General features: G+C 47.0%; 1 protein-coding gene across 1 annotated transcript in view; it reads left to right on the plus strand.

Annotated features, from left to right (window-relative positions):
- The first annotated feature begins 7,491 nt into the window (after positions 1-7,491).
- The window catches only part of LOC137316179 (splicing factor U2AF 65 kDa subunit-like), a 38,287-nt gene continuing 28,371 nt past the window's right edge, over positions 7,492-17,407 (plus strand). Inside the window, 1 exon segment of the mRNA XM_067980334.1 lies at positions 7,492-7,887. Coding sequence (XP_067836435.1) covers positions 7,839-7,887 — 49 coding nt within the window. The 5' untranslated portion in view covers positions 7,492-7,838.

A 17,407-nucleotide genomic window follows, 5' to 3' on the forward strand; every position in this document is an offset into this window, starting at 1 on the left:
AGTATCTCAGAGATTCCCTCACGTCCCTGTGACACTATCTCAGAGATTCCCTCATGTCCCTGTGACACTATCTCAGAGATTCCCTCCTGTCCCTGCGACAGTATCTCAGAGATTCCCTCCTGTCCCTGCGACAGTATCTCAGAGATTCCCTCACGTCCCTGTGACACTATCTCAGAGATTCCCTCACGTCCCTGTGACACTATCTCAGAGATTCCCTCACGTCCCTGTGACACTATCTCAGAGATTCCCTCACGTCCCTGTGACACTATCTCAGAGATTCCCTCACGTCCCTGTGACACTATCTCAGAGATTCCCTCACGTCCCTGTGACACTATCTCAGAGATTCCCTCACGTCCCTGTGACACTATCTCGGAGATTCCCTCACGTCCCTGTGACACTATCTCAGAGATTCCCTCACGTCCCTGTGACACTATCTCAGAGATTCCCTCACGTCCCTGTGACACTATCTCAGAGATTCCCTCACGTCCCTGTGACAGTATCTCAGAGATTCCCTCACGTCCCTGTGACACTATCTCAGAGATTCCCTCACGTCCCTGTGACACTATCTCAGAGATTCCCTCACGTCCCTGTGACAGTATCTCAGAGATTCCCTCACGTCCCTGTGACACTATCTCAGAGATTCCCTCACGTCCCTGTGACAGTATCTCAGAGATTCCCTCCTGTCCCTGTGACACTATCTCAGAGATTCCCTCACGTCCCTGTGACAGTATCTCAGAGATTCCCTCACGTCCCTGTGACACTATCTCAGAGATTCCCTCACGTCCCTGTGACACTATCTCAGAGATTCCCTCACGTCCCTGTGACACTATCTCAGAGATTCCCTCACGTCCCTGTGACACTATCTCAGAGATTCCCTCCTGTATCTTTGCCACCATGCAGGAGTTGGACTCCTCCATCCTCTGCGCGATTGTGGAGAGTGCGCGTGGCACCTGCTCCAGCACCTCGCCAATGTGCTGCTGCCCCTCGATCATTCTCCTCCTAAAGGATGTCCCCCATTCAGCATCTGCGTCCAGCTGAGCAGACCCTGGAGAAGAGTGCTCCCACCAATGCGGACTCTCCACAGCTGCCCCTGCCAGCAGTGTCTGCTCGTGCTCCCATGTGTGTGGTGCCTCACCATCTGCGATCCCAACTAACTGAGGACGGGGACCCACCGAGGTGTGAGTATCTGCGCTGGTGGATGGCTCGCTCAGATGTGACGGTGCCCCCTCAGAGGCCGGCAGGTCCTCTGAGGAATCGCCCTCTGCCGTCACGGCGGTCGCTGAAGGCCCTGTAAGAGAACAGAAGGCAATATTAAGCATGATGACAGATGTTGAGGTGCTGAAGATGGCGAGGCATGTTCACATCATTTGCTATCGTGAGTGCTGGATGTTAAAGTTCCGTCACCAGCCGTTTGTCGGGTGGCAGTCTCGGCGTCCCCGACGGGCAGGCACTCGAGGGTGCGGCTCACTTCAAGAGCCTCCTGCTCCGCGTCCGTGAGGACGACCAGATATTGCGGACACCCCCTCCGGTCTTCGCCCTCTCCCGTGCATTCTGGGCTCTCTTCTCCTGTAAGGGGAGAAAGTAGAGAGGCGTGAGTGAGGGATGGTGACGTGGCCAACCGATGAATACATTGGTTTGAGTGAGGCTGACCGTGAAAGAGATGCATCAGAGGGTGAGTATGAGACAGAGCCATGACATTGTATGAGGATTGGGTTGAGTGGTAGTGGTGGGATGAGTACTGGGGAGGTGAGTAAGTGCAGGTAAGTTGAGGATGAGGTTTGAGTGGGTGTGAGGAGTGATGTGAGAGTGCTGGCAGAGCAGAAGGAGTTGTGGGGTGGGGGCGGTGATGTGGAAGACGGAGTGTTGGAGAATGAGAACGTGTGCTCACCTTGCCTGACCTGGTTAGGTCATTGAAGCGCTTCCTGCACTGGATCCATGTGCGGGAGACGTTGCCGCTGCCGCTGACCTCCTCCGCCACCTCGAGCCTGGCCTTCTCGATGGCAGAGGCAGGCCACTGGGTAGAAAATATCCCTCCCCCTCCTCCTCACCCCATCCAGTCGGACCTGGAGTGAGGCATCGGTAAATCTGGGAGCAGCCTTTCCCCTGGTCTGCTACATTGTGTAATTTTGGTTATTTGCTCCAGGAGCAGCATTGGCGGGCTGCCCCTTGAATTAGGGCTCCTCCAGATGACAGCCTGTGATGCGTGTGCGCAGTCCGCCCACTGCGCAGGTTGAAGACCCAATACTCCAGCCGAGGCCCGACCAGTGTTTTATAAAGGGGTTCAGTATAACTCCCTTGCTTTTTGTACTCGATGCCTCGATTAATAAAGCCCAGGGTCCCTTATGCCTTTTTAAACAACCTTCTCAACCTGTCCTGCCACCTTCGAAGATTTGTGTACAAACACCCCCAGGTCTCTCTGTTCCTGCACCCCCCTTTAAAATTGTCCCATTTAGTTTATATTGCCTCTCCTCATTCTTCCAACCAAAATGCGTCACTTCACACTTCTCTGTGTTAAATTCCATCTGCCATGTGTCCGCCCATTTCACCAGTCTGTCTCCGTCCTCCTGAAGTCTGTTACTATCCTCCTCGTTGTTTACTACAATCCCCGAGTTTCGTGTCGTCTACAAACTTTGAAATTACGCCCTCCATGCCCAAGTCCAGGTCATTAATGTGTATCAAAAAGAGCAGTGGTCTTAATACGGACCCCTGGGGAACACCACATTGAGAACACCAGCTCCCCAATGGTTCACACATGATAGTTATACAACAGGCAGTACACCCGAGTGATACACACCAGAAATCTCCCAGGTCTGATCACCCGTCTGCACTGCTGGCTCACCTCACCAGGGACTGAAAGCTGATAAATCCCCAGGACCTGATAATCTGCATCCCAGAGTACTAAAAGAGATAGCCCTGGAAATAGTGGATGCATTGGTGATCATCTTCCAAAATTCTATAGACTCTGGAACAGTTCCTGCAGATTGGAGGGTGGCAAATGTAACCCCACTATTTAAAAAAGGAGGGAGAGAAAAAACAGGGAATTACAGACCGGTTAGCCGAACATCAGTAGTGGGGAAAATGCTAGAGTCTATTATAAAAGATGTGATAACAGAACACTTAGAAAATATCAACGGGATTAGACAAAGTCAACATGGGTTTATGAAAGGGAAATCATGTTTGACAAACCTACTGAAGTTTTTTTGAGGATGTAACTAGTAGAATAGGTAAGGGAGAACCAGTGGATGTGGTGTACTTGGATTTTCAGAAGGCTTTTGATAAAGTCCCACATAAGAGGTTAGTGTGCAAAATTAAAGCACATGGGATTGGGGGTAATATACTGGCATGGATTGAGAATTGGTTAACAGACAGGAAACAGAGAGTAGGGATAAATGAGATTTCTTCAGGGTGGCAGGCAGAGTCTAGTGGGGTACCGCAGGGATCAGTGCTTGGGCCCCAGCTATTCACAATATATATCAATGGTTTGGGTGAGGGAACTAAATGTAATATTTCCAAGTTTGCAGACGACACAAAACTAGGTGGGATCGTGAGTTGTGAGGAGGATGCAAAGAGGCTCCAATGTGATTTGGACAAGTTGGGTGAGTGGGCAAGAACATGGCAGATGCAGTATAACGTGGATAAATGTGAGGTTATCCACTTCAGAAGGAAAAACAGAAAAGCAGAGTATTATTTAAACGGTGATGGATTGGGAAATGTTGATGTACAAAGAGACCTGGGTGTCCTTGTACACCAGTCACTGAAAGCGAGCATTCAGGTGCAGCAAGCAGTTAGGAAGGCAAATGGTATGTTGGCCTTCATTGCAAGAGGATTTGAGTACAGAAGCAGGGATGTCTTACTGCAGTTATACAGGGCCTTGGTGAGACCACATCTGGAGTATTGTGTGCAGATTTGGTCTCCTTATCTGAGGAAGGATATATTTGCCATAGAGGGAGTGCAGCGAAGATTCCTGGGATGGCAGGACTGTCATATGAGGAGAGATTGGGTCGACTCAGCCTGTATTCACTCGAGTTTAGAAGAATGAGAGGGGATCTCATTGAAACAGATAAAATTCTGACAGGGCTAGACAGACTAGATGCAGGGAGGATGGTTCCCCTGCCTGGGGAGTCCAGAACGAGGGGTCACAGTCTCAGGAGACGGGGGGAAGGACATTTAGGACTGAGATAAGGAGAAATGTCTTCACTCAGAGGGTGGTGAACCTGTGGAATTCTCTACCACAGAAGACAGTGGAGGCCAAGTCACTGAATATATTTAAGAAGGAGCCGAATAGATTTCTAGACACAAAAGGCATCAAGGGGTATGGGGAGAGAGCGGGAATATGGTACTGAGGTAGAGGATCAGCCATGATCATATTGAATGGGGGAGCAGGCTCAAAGGGCCGAATGGCCTACTCCTGTACCAATTTCTATGTTTCATGTGTTTTCTTTTAGCGATGTCAGATGAGGGATAAATGTTGGCCCCAGGACACCTGGGAGAACTCTCCACCTGCTCATCTTTGAAATAGTGGCCGTGGGATCTTTTACATCCACCCGAGAGGGGCAGACGGGGCCCTCGGTTTAACGTCTCATCCGAAAGACGGTACCTCCGACAGTGCAGCACTCCCTCAGTACTGGGACCGGGGAGTGTGGGCCTGGATTATGGGGCTCGAGTCCTAGAGTATATCCATCTACCTCCGACAGTGCAGCACTCCCTCAGTACTGGCACCGGGGAGTGTGGGCCTGGATTATGGGGCTCGAGTCCTAGAGTATATCCATCTACCTCCGACAGTGCAGCACTCCCTCAGTACTGGGACCGGGGAGTGTGGGCCTGGATTATGGGGCTCGAGTCCTAGAGTATATCCATCTCCCTCCGACAGTGCAGCACTCCCTCAGTACTGGCACCGGGGAGTGTGGGCCTGGATTATGGGGCTCGAGTCCTAGAGTATATCCATCTCCCTCCGACAGTGCAGCACTCCCTCAGTACTGGGACCGGGGAGTGTGGGCCTGGATTATGGGGCTCGAGTCCTAGAGTATATCCATCTCCCTCCGACAGTGCAGCACTCCCTCAGTACTGGGACCGGGGAGTGTGGGCCTGGATTATGGGGCTCGAGTCCTAGAGTATATCCATCTACCTCCGACAGTGCAGCACTCCCTCAGTACTGGCACCGGGGAGTGTGGGCCTGGATTATGGGGCTCGAGTCCTAGAGTATATCCATCTCCCTCCGACAGTGCGGCACTCCCTCAGTACTGGGACCGGGGAGTGTGGGCCTGGATTATGGGGCTCGAGTCCTAGAGTATATCCATCTCCCTCCGACAGTGCAGCACTCCCTCAGTACTGGCACCGGGGAGTGTGGGCCTGGATTATGGGGCTCGAGTCCTAGAGTATATCCATCTACCTCCGACAGTGCAGCACTCCCTCAGTCCAGGCACCTTATGTATAAATACACTTCAGATATATACTTATCCTGTTAATTCGACCACTGCAGGCTCTGGAGAAGATGCCCCATTATCCCCTGGGCACCACATTACACCCTTTTAAGTCTTCACCACTCGTCCCCCCCGAGTCAGAAACCCGCCCGGGCGGCTCCGGAGAGGGAGCAGGCGGCGTCTGCCGGACCGCTCGAGGTTTTCCGTGACCGGTGGGGCTGGAGGGCATCCTGGAGAAGAAGAATAAAATTATAACTTGAACTTGTCTTTGGTTTTTCTTTGGGGTTTTTTTTGCACATAAACACAACCCCAAACCCCAAGGGCGGGGGGGCCTCGAAACACACAAAAAAAATTAAAACATTTTTATAAAAGTAAAATAATTTTAAAAAGAGTAAAAAAATAAAAAAAATTTAAAGAGTGAAAAAATAAAAAAATTTAAAGAGTGAAAAAATAACAAAAATTTAAAGAGTGAAAAAATAACAAAAATTTAAAGAGTGAAAAAATAACAAAAATTTAAAGAGTGAAAAAATAACAAAAATTTAAAGAATGAAAAAATAAAAAAAATTTAAAGAATGAAAAAATAACAAAAATTTAAAGAATGAAAAAATAAAAAAACTTAAAGAGTGAAAAAATAAAAAAATTTAAAGAGTGAAAAAATAACAAAAATTTAAAGAGTGAAAAAATAACAAAAATTTAAAGAGTGAAAAAATAACAAAAATTTAAAGAGTGAAAAAATAAAAAAATTTAAAGAGTGAAAAAATAACAAAAATTTAAAGAGTGAAAAAATAAAAAAATTTAAAGAGTGAAAAAATAACAAAAATTTAAAGAGTGAAAAAATAACAAAAATTTAAAGAGTGAAAAAATAACAAAAATTTAAAGAATGAAAAAATAAAAAAATTTAAAGAGTGAAAAAATAAAAAAACTTAAAGAGTGAAAAAATAACAAAAATTTAAAGAATGAAAAAATAAAAAAACTTAAAGAGTGAAAAAATAACAAAAATTTAAAGAGTGAAAAAATAACAAAAATTTAAAGAGTGAAAAAATAACAAAAATTTAAAGTGAAAAAATAACAAAAATTTAAAGAGTGAAAAAAAAAATTTAAAGTGAAAAATAAAAAAAATTAAAGAGTAAAAAAGAGTAAAAAATAATAAAATTTAAAGAGTAAAAAATAATAAAATTTAAAGTGAAAAAATAACATTTAAAGAGTAAAAAAAAATTAAAAATTTAAAGAGTAAAAAATGAAACATTAGAGTAAAAAAATATTTTTTTTTTAATAAGAGAATAAAAAAAATGTAAAAAAATTTTTAAAAGGAAAAAACTTTAAATTTTAAAAATCCCGCCCGAACGCACCAATGGTTCAAATTCGGTCCCCAACAACCAAAATCAAAATGGCCGACTTGTCCGGACGAATCCTCCAGGCCTCCCACCCCCCCTCTCTCAGGTTGAACTGAGACCGTGTCCTCTCCTGTCTCCGCCCAGCGGCTCTTTGTTGTCTCTGCCCCCACCCCCCCCCCCCGCTTTTCTCGGAGGGGCCGCCGAGAGCGATTGGGGTCCGAGTGTGCGTGTGCGCGTGCGCCGAGTCACCCAGCCCCTCCCCCCGCCCTGGCGCTTGGGTTTTTGGGGAGATTTTCCCAACTGCGCGTGCGCGGCCATCCTGGTCCTCCAAGCTCACGCGCCTGGTCCTCCAAAGGCCTCCGCCTCGCGCGCGAACTCGAGTCCTCCCAGCCCTACCGCGCCTGCGCGCGAACTCGAGTCCTCCCAGTACCCCCCGCCCGCACCCGAGTCCTCCCAGCCCTACCGCGCCTGCGCGCGAACTCGAGTCCTCCCAGTACCCCCCGCACCCGAGTCCTCCCAGCCCTACCGCGCCTGCGCGCGAACTCGAGTCCTCCCAGTTCCCCCCCCCGCACCCGAGTCCTCCCAGCCCTACCGCGCCTGCGCGCGAACTCGAGTCCTCCCAGCCCGCACCCGAGTCCTCCCAGATCCTACCTCCGCGCCTGCGCACGGACTCCAGTCCTCCTCCCTCCCTCCCCCCCCCCCCCCCCCGCTTACCTCGGGGAGTTTGTGTTGTGTTGAAGTTGGCGCGCCGTCAGTACGCCTGCGCGATCTCTCGAGCACGCCGAGGAAGGAACCAGAAGGAGGAGGAGGAGGAGAAGAAGAAGAGAGAGGGAAGGAGAGAAAGAAAGAGAGAGAGATCGACCCGGGGGAGGAGAGGACAGATCCCTCCCACCCACCGAGAGAGAGAGAGAGAGAGGCCGAGTCCCCACCCAGACCCAGACCCAGAGACCGAGGCCTTCATTCAGCCTGAGGCAGGCCCGGGCCCGAAGGGGGGGGGCGAGGAGGCGGCGGCGGCGGCGGCGGCCGGGATTTTAGTAAAGGCCCGTTCCCCGGCGGCGGCGGCGGCGGTGGCGGGGGGTCCACGATGTCCGAGTTCGACGAGTTCGAGAAGCAGCTGCACGAAAACCGGCAGGGTGAGTGTGGTGGGGTGGGTGGGGGGCTTCCCGTGCCGGGGCGGCTTAAAAATCGAGCGCCGAGGCTTCGAGGCCTACTTCCTCCATCTCCCGCTCTCTCTCTGTCTCTCTGTCTCTTTCCCGCCCTCCCGACACCGAGAGAGAGGGAGATCACTCACTCCACCCCCCCCCCCCCCCCCGGCTCAAAAATCGAGGCCCCGGTTTCCTCTCGGGCCTTTGTCCCGCGCCACGCGGGGAGGAGGAGGGGCCCCGGGGGCCGGGTGGAGGGAGGGAGGGGAGGGGGCCGGTTTGTAGGGGAGTCAATCCCCCCCCCCCCACCCCCCGGTCCCTCGTCCACCATCTGGCAGCTCAAGGGGGACAAATGTTCTCCTGGCCCATTAAATATTGCAGCTCGTTTCAATACTGCAATCGGTTTAATACTTAGTTAGTTTAATACTTAAACTAGTTTAAGATTGCAACCAATTTAGTATTGGAACTACTTCCAATATTAAACTAGTTTAATATTAAACTAATTCTGATATTGGAACTACTTCCAATATTAAACTAATTCTGATATTGGAACTACTTCCAATATTAAACTAGTTTAATATTAAACTAATTCTAAACTAGTTTAATATTGGAACTAGTTTCAATACTGGAATCGGTTTAATACTTAGTTTAATACTTAAACTGGTTTAATATTGGAACTAGTTTCAATACTGGAATCGGTTTAATACTTAGTTTAATACTTAAACTGGTTTAATATTGGAACTAGTTTCAATACTGGAATCGGTTTAATACTTAGTTTAATACTTAAACTAGTTTAATATTGGAACTAGTTTCAATACTGCAATCGGTTTAATACTTAGTTTAATACTTAAACTAGTTTAATATTGGAACTAGTTTCAATACTGCAATCGGTTTAATACTTATACTGGAACTAGTTCTAATCTTAAAATAGTTCAATATTGGAAATACTTTAGCTAAAATAATTTTAATATTGTAATAATCCTAATGTTAAAATAGTTTAATACTGGAAATAGTTTCAATGCTACAATCGGTTTAATACTTAGAATTAGTTTAATGTTAAAATAATTCAAGTATTAAACCGATTGTAGTATTGGAACTATTTCCAACATTAAACTATTTTAATATTAAACTAATTCTAATATTGGAAATAGATCTAATGTTAAAATAGTTTAATACTGGAAATAGTTCCAATACTACAATCAGTTTTATACTTACAATTAGTTTAATAAAATAATTTAATACTGGAAATAGACCTAATGTTAAAATAGTTTAACACTGGAAATGGTTTAATGTTAACATAGTAAAGTTTAAATGATTTTAATAAAGTAGTTTAATACTGGAAATAGTTTAGTTAAAATAATTTTAATATTGGAACTAGTCCTAATGTTAAAATAGTTTAATATTGGAACAGGTCCTGATGTTAAAATAGTTTAATATTGGATCAGGTCCTGATGTTAAAATAGTTTAATATTGGAAATAGTTTCAATACTACAATCGGTTTTATACTTAGTATTAGTTTAATGTTAAAATAATTTAAGTATTAAACCGATTGTAGTATTGAAACTATTTCCAGTATTAAACTATTTTAATATTAAACTAATTCTAATTTTGGAAATAGATCTAATGTTTAAACCATTTCCAGTATTAAACTATTTTATGTTAAAATCACTGGAATAGTTCTGATGTTGAAATAGTTTAATACTGGAAATAGTTTGAATGTTAAAATAGTTTAATACTGGAAATGGTTTAATGTTAACATAGTAAAGTTTAAATGTTTTTAATGAAGTAATTTAATACTGGAAATAGTTTCATGTTGGAAATAGTTTAGTTAAAATTTTAATACTGAAGTTTAATGTAAATAGTTTAATTTTAAAATAGTTTCATGCAAGTGGTTTAATGTTAAAGTAGTGTAGTTAAAATAATTTTAATGCTGGAAATAGTTTAATCCTTCAATATTAATTTTTAATTAAGATTTAAAAAAAACCTTTATTTGCTCCACATCAATGCAACAGAAAATTCCACTTGTGCTGAGTTATCGGATTCAAATTTTATGATTGGCAAAGTCCAAAAAGATGTAATATTTGGAAAGCATTTTTTTGGGCGATATTTCTGACAATTACGGATCAGGAGACCCATTCAGCTCATCTACGATCCGCCCGGAAAGATGCCAGAGTCCCACCTATTGCGGCATCCGATTTGATTCTTAAACGATTCCACGGATTTTGCCTCCGCTATTATCAGGGGAGGTCCCTTCCAAAAAAGCTGATTGCGTTTTGTGCAGAGAACTGCCCGATAACAGCCATAAATTTGTAAAGTGTTCGTAGACCAAACAAACTGGTAAACTTTGCATTTGTATAACTTTTTCCCTCCCTCCCCCCCCCTTCAAATATCTCCCATTTGTCACCTCGAAGGATATTTTTTCCCTTAGGGGCCTTGTGTTTTCTTTTTAATAATTTGGTCGCCGAATTTGCTGGTCCACCTCTTCAAACAGACGTGTTGCTTTATCTTTTATCCCTGCCAAATGGCGGTTATAGCCTTGGAGGGTTCCCGTTGTGGCACCCATCACCGCTCAAACCCAGGGAGGATTCAGAAAGGGAAACTTGTATTTACAATAGCTCCTTTCTTGACCTGATGTGGAGATGCCGGTGATGGACTGGGGTTGACAATTGTAAACAATTTTACAACACCAAGTTATAGTCCAGCAATTTTATTTTAAATTCACAAGCTTTCGGAGGCTTCCTCCTTCCTCAGGTAAATGTTTCAGGAGCTCCTCGAAGCCTACGCATTTATACATATAGAACAATACATGGTGTTTACAGACTGCCCCTGCAACTGCCCGTTGCCAAGGCAATCACCGTGTTCAGACAGAGAGGTGTCACCTGCAGAACCCCCGAATACACATTCAACAAAAAAAACAAACAGGAAAAAAAACAGAGAGAGGCGGAAACGTCCTCAGCCAATGAGTTGCTATTTGAAGAGTAGTGCCTACCGTCTCCTGCGAAAGACGGCACCCCTGTCAGTGCAGCGCCTCCCCCGGTGCTGGCACTGGACTTCCAGCAGAGATAAGGTGCTCAGGTCTCGGAGCAGGGCTCGAACCCATAACCTTCTGTCTCGGACGACAGCGTCAAGCTGGCATTCGGATAGTGGGGGGGGGGGAAAACCCAACCAGGCACAGCATGCCCGTTACTTTTGATCCTCAATTCCCGTCCTTCCGGAAACACGTCTAATTGCTCCTTGCACCCATTGGTACTCTCTGCTTCAGTGGCCGCTCCCGGTAACTTAAATCTTCATTCTTCTGCCGTGCTCCGTTCTTGGCCTGTCGCTGGTACTTTGAACTCTTTGCAAAAGACTGCAGTAAAACCATTTGCCTGGCTCGGCTTTGTCACTTCCCTCTAGTAGTCTGAAAAAAAAACCGTAGCAAGGTCGTCCTTTTATCTCCTCTCCCAAACAGCACCGCGATTTAAAAAAAAAATTCCCCCTCAACCTTTCTCGAGTTAAAACCCTGATCCTAGCAATGATTTTCACGGAAAGAAAGACTTGCATTTCTATAACTCCTTTCGCGACCTCAGGACACCCCAAAAGCGCTTTATAGCCAATGGAGTACTTTTTGAAGTGTGTGGCCACTGTTTGTAATGTAGGGAAACACGGAAGCCAATTTGCGCACAGCAAGCTCCCACGGACAGCGTTGCGATAACGACCAGATCGTCTGTTTTTTTTAGTGATGTTGGTTGAGGGATAAGTATTGGCCCCAGGACACCGGGGAGAACTCCCCCCTGCTCTTCTTCCAATAGTGGCCGTGGGATCTTTTACGTCCCGCCCGAGAGGGGCAGACGGGGCCCTCGGTTTAACGTCTCATCCGAAAGACGGCACCTCCGACAGTGCAGCACTCCCTCGGTGCTACACTGGAGTCACTATGGTTTCTTAGTGCAGTGTGGATTTGGTAAGAGGGGCTGTTATTTTTTTTTTCCTCGTTTCCTGAGCAACAGTATCGGAAGTTGGTATGGCTGCCTCGCACAGCGCACAATGCCAGTTACTGAAGGAGTAACGGGCGGGTGTCCCTGAAAAGCACTAAAAGCTAGTGTGCAGGTACAAAAAGCAACCCTAAAGGTGAATGGAATATTGGCCTTCATGTCGAGGTGGCTGGGATACAAAGGGGAGGAAGTTATGCTTCAGTTGTGTGAAGCTCAGGTCAGACCCCATCTGGAGTTCAGTTCTGGTCTCCGCACCTCAGGAAGGATATATTGGCCTTGGAGGGGCTGCAGCGTAGATTCACCAGAATAATACCGGGGCTAGAAGGGTTAAGTTATGAGGACGGGTTGCACAGACTAGGCTTGTATTCACTTGAGTGTAGAAGATTGGGGGGGGTGATCTAATCGAGGGGTTTAAAAGATGGCGGGATTCAACAAAGTAGATACAGAGCTCGGAAAATAGGAACAGGAGTCGGCCATTCAGCCCCTCATGCCCTGCTCCGCCATTTGATAAAATCATGGCTGATCTGTGATCTAGCCCATATCCCTTAATACCTTTGGTTGTCAAAAAGCTATCTATCTCAGATTTAAATTTAGCAATTGAGCTAGCATCAATTGCCGTTTGCAGAAGAGAGTTCCAAACTTCTACCACCCTTTGTGTGTAGAAATGTTTTCTAATCTCGCTCCTGAAAGGTCTGGCTCTAATTTTTAGATGTGGAGATGCCGGTGATGGACTGGGGTTGACAATTGTAAACAATTTTACAACACCAAGTTATAGTCCAGCAATTTTATTTTAAATTCACAAGCTTTCGGAGACTTCCTCCTTCCTCAGGTAAATGTTTACCTGAGGAAGGAGGAAGTCTCCAAAAGCTTGTGAATTTAAAATAAAATTGCTGGACTAATTTTTAGACTGTGCCCCCTACTCCTAGAATCCCCAACCAGCGGAAATAGTTTCGCTCTATCCACCCTATCCGTTCCCCTGAATATCTTATAAACTTCGATCAGATCACCCCTTAACCTTCGAAACTCCAGAGAATACAACCCCAATTTGTGTAATCTCTCCTCGTAACTTAACCTTTGAAGTCCGGGTATCATTCCAGTAAACCTACGCTGCACTCCCTCCAAGGCCAGTATGTCCTTCCGAAGGTGCGCTTATTTAGATGCGATTTCCTCTGGTGGGGGATTCCGGGGGTGGGGGAGACACAATCTTAAAATTAGAGCTAGGCCATTCGGGAGTGAAATGAGGAAGCAATTTTCACCCAAAGGGGAATGGAAATCTCGAACTCTCGCTCCCAAAAGGCTGTGGATGCTGGGGGACAATTGGAGCTTTTCAAGACTGAGATTGATTGATTTTTGTTGGGTATGGGGATTAAGGGATATGGAGGAGAGACCGAACGGGATTGGGCTCTTTTCGCCACGTAAGAGAAGGTTGAGGGGTGACCTGATGGAGGTCTTTAAAATTATAAAGCAGTTCGACAGGGTCGAGGTAGAGATTTCTTCCATTTGTGTTGGGAATCCAAAACTAGAGGTCGTAAATATAAGAGAGTCACCAATAAATCCAATGGGGAATTCAGGAGAGACTTCTCCACCCAGAGAGTGGTGAGAATGTGGAACTCGCTCCCACAAGGAGTAGTTGAGGCGAATAGTGGGGATGGATTTAAGGGCAAGCTGGATAAACACATGAGGGAGAAAGGAATAGAAGGATAGGGGGATAGGGTGAGATGCAGTTGGGTGGGAAGAGGCTCGTGTGGAGCATAAACACCAGCTTGGGCCGAATGGCCTGATCTGTGCTGTAGACTCGATGTAAAACGTAATTCTGCTAACTTGTAGGATGAAACGTTGCCAGATTGTCTTAAAGCACCACCTGCACGTTCCTCTCCGAGTCACACACCATCCCGACTTGGAAATATATCGGCCGTTCCTTCATCGTCGCTGGGTCCAAAATCCTGGAACTCCCTTCCTAACAGCACTGTGGGAGAACCTTCACCACACGGACTGCAGCGGTTCAAGAAGGCGGCTCACCACCACCTTCTCGAGGGGCAATTAGGGATGGGCAATTAATGCCGGCCTCGCCAGCGACACCCATATCACACCTATGAATTTTTAAAAAACCCACGGCTGGTTCACTAATGTCCTTCAGGGAAGGGAAATCTCCCGTCCCCACCCAGTGGTTAACAGCCCACGAAATGACCCAGGGAGCCCCAATCACTCTGCAAGAGAGCCCAAACGCCACCATCTCGGGACGATGCTATAAATGCAACCTTCTGGTGCCACCCCCATTAATCCAGCATAGTCCCCGTTTGTATCTGCAGTAAGTTCCAGATTTGTCAGTTTTTCCTAAATGTTATCCCAGTGCTCTCCTGGCCGGCCTCCCTTCTTCCACCTTCGTAAACTTCAGCTCGTCCAAAACTCCTGCTGCCCCCCATATCCTAACTCACACCAAGTCCCGTTCACCCATCACCCCCTGTGCTCGCTGGACCGACACTGGTTCCCGGTCCAGGAACGCCTCGATTTTTAAAATTCTCATCCTCCTGTTCAAATCCCTCCATGTCCCTCGACCCCCCTCCCTATCTCTGTAACCTCCTCCAGCCCCTACAATTCTCATCCTCCTGTTCAAATCCCTCCATGGCCCTCGCCCCCCACTCCCTATCTCTGTAACCTCCTCCAGCCCCTACAATTCTCATCCTCCTGTTCAAATCCCTCCATGACCCTCGCCCCCCCTCCCTATCTCTGTAACCTCCGTCAGCACCTACAATTCTCATCCTCCTGTTCAAATCCCTCCATGGCCCTCGCCCCCCACTCCCTATCTCTGTAACCTCCTCCAGCCCCTACAATTCTCATCCTCCTGTTCAAATCCCTCCATGACCCTCGCCCCCCCTCCCTATCTCTGTAACCTCCGTCAGCACCTACAATTCTCATCCTCCTGTTCAAATCCGTCCATGGCCCTCGCCCCCCACTCCCTATCTCTGTAACCTCCTCCAGCCCCTACAATTCTCATCCTCCTGTTCAAATCCCTCCATGACCCTCGCCCCCCCCTCCCTATCTCTGTAACCTCCTACAATCCTCCGAGATCTCTGCGCTCCTCCAACTCTGGCCTCTTGTGCGTTCCCCACTCCCTTTGACCCACCATTGGCGGCCGTGCCGTCAGCTGCCTGGGTCCTATGCTTTGGAATTCCCTCCCTGCACCTCTCCGCCCCTCTCTCCTTAAAGCCTACTTCTTTGACCGAGCTTTTGGTCACCAGTCCTAATATCGCCGCCTTTGACCCGATGTCAATTTTTGACTAATTTATGCTAATTTTTGTAAAGTGCCTCCAAAAAAAATTTCAGGTAATTTTGAAAGAGAACACAATCAAACTTGCGTTTCTACAGCACCTTTCACGATCTCAGGACGTCCCAAAGCGCTTTACCGCCAATGAAGTACTTTTTGAAATGTAGGGGAACGCAGCAGCCAAGTCACGCACAGCAAGCTCCCACAAACAGCATTGAGGTAAATGACCAGATCATCTCTCTCGGTGATATTGGCTGAGGGATAAATCATCAAATCTTACAGCACAGAAGGAGGCCATCGTGCCTGTGCCAGCTCTCTGAAGGAGTTGTCCAATTCGTCCCACTGCCCTGCTCTTTTTTTCCCTTGTTGGGGAACGTTAACCAGGATAGCGGGAGATCTCCCTAGCTCTTCCAATATTACCACGGGATTTTTTTATATTCACCTAAGAGGCAGACGGAGCCTCGGTTTAACGTCTCATCCGAAAGACGGCACCTCCAACGGTGCAGCTCTCCCTCCCCATTGGCACCGGGAGTGTCGGCCTGGATTATAAAAGAAAGAACCTTCATTTACACACACCGCCTCTCTCGAACTCGAACACTGGCCGTGAAGTGCTTCACGGCCAGTGAAGCACTTTCGCAGTGTAGGCACTGTTGTAATGCGGGAAGTTATTTGCTCAAATCCCGGATGGGGGGGGGGGTTGAATCCGCGACCTTTTGACCCAGCGGAGAAACCACGGGGCGGGTGAGGCCGCAGCTTCATTTCAGCTGCTGGTCTTGATACAAAATTGGCTTGACGACAGAAGACAGAGGGTGGTTGTTTTTCAAACTGGAGGCCTGTGACCAGCGGTGTGCCTCAGGGATCGGTGCTGGGTCCGCTGTTATTTGTTATTTATATTAATGATTTGGAATGGAATTTAGGAGGCATGGTTGGTAAGTTTGCAGATGACACCAAGATTGGTGGCATTGTGGACAGTGAAGAAGGTTATCTAGGATTGCAACGGGATCTTGATAAATTGGGCCAGTGGGCCGATGAATGGCAGATGGAGTTTAATTTAGATAAATGTGAGGTGATGCATTTTGGTAGATCGAATCGGGCCAGGACCTACTCCGTTAATGGTAGGGCGTTGGGGAGAGTTATAGAACAAAGAGATCTTGGAGTACAGGTTCATAGCTCCTTGAAAGTGGAGTCACAGGTGGATAGGGTGGTGAAGAAGGCATTCAGCATGCTTGGTTTCATTGGTCAGAACATTGAATACAGGAGTTGGAATGTCTTGTTGAAGTTGTGCAAGACATTAGTAAGGCCACACTTGGAATACTGTGTACAGTTCTGGTCACCCTATTATAGAAAGGATATTATTAAACTAGAAAGAGTGCAGAAAAGATTTACTAGGATGCTACCGGGACTTGATAGTTTGACTTATAGGGAGAGGTTGGATAGACTGGGACTTTTTTCCCTGGAGAGTAGGAGGTTAAGGGGTGATCTTATAGAAGTCTATAAAATAATGAGGGGCATAGATAAGGTCGATAGTCAAAATCTTTTCCCAAAGGTAGGGGAGTCTATAACGAGGGGGCATAGATTTAAGGCGAGAGGGGAGAGATACAAACAGGTCCAGAGGGGCAATTTTTTCACTCAAAGGGTGGTGAGTGTCTGGAATGAGCTGCCTGAGGCAGTAGTAGAGGCGGGTACAATTTTGTCTTTTAAAAAGCATTTTCCACAGTTACATGGGTATAGAGGGATATGGGCCAAGTGCAGGCAATTGGGACTAGCTTAGTGGTATAAACTGGGCGACATGGACATGTTGGGCCGAAGGGCCTGTTTCCATGTTGTAAACTTCCATGATTCTATAAGTTATACCGCTGGCCGCTCCTTGCACTGCCCTCCGCGCCAGTGGGGCGCTCTGGGAGACCGCCCGCAAGAAAGTGGCCCCGAGCCTGGCCCCCTCCGCTGTTCCCTGCGATCGGTTTGTCGAACTCTCTGTCGTCCAGCGCCCAAAGCCACCTCCCGCAGATGTGAGGGAAGTGGGGCTAATTGGATAGCTCTCTCAAATAGCCGCCGCAGGCGCGAATGGCCGCCTCCTGTGCTGTGTGATTCAACAGTCTGAAGTCTTGTGTTCCCACAGTGAAGAACTTTGGGGGGAGTCCTGGGATCGTGAAAAGCACTGTATAAATGAAAGTCCTTTTATAATCCAGGCCGACACTCGCAATGTCGGACTGAGGGATCGTCGCTTAGCCTTCTCTGTTCAGCCAGAAGTGCCGAGTGGATAATCCATCTCAGC

The sequence above is a fragment of the Heptranchias perlo genome, unplaced genomic scaffold, assembly GCF_035084215.1.
Source record: "Heptranchias perlo isolate sHepPer1 unplaced genomic scaffold, sHepPer1.hap1 HAP1_SCAFFOLD_564, whole genome shotgun sequence".
Lineage (NCBI taxonomy): Eukaryota > Metazoa > Chordata > Chondrichthyes > Hexanchiformes > Hexanchidae > Heptranchias > Heptranchias perlo.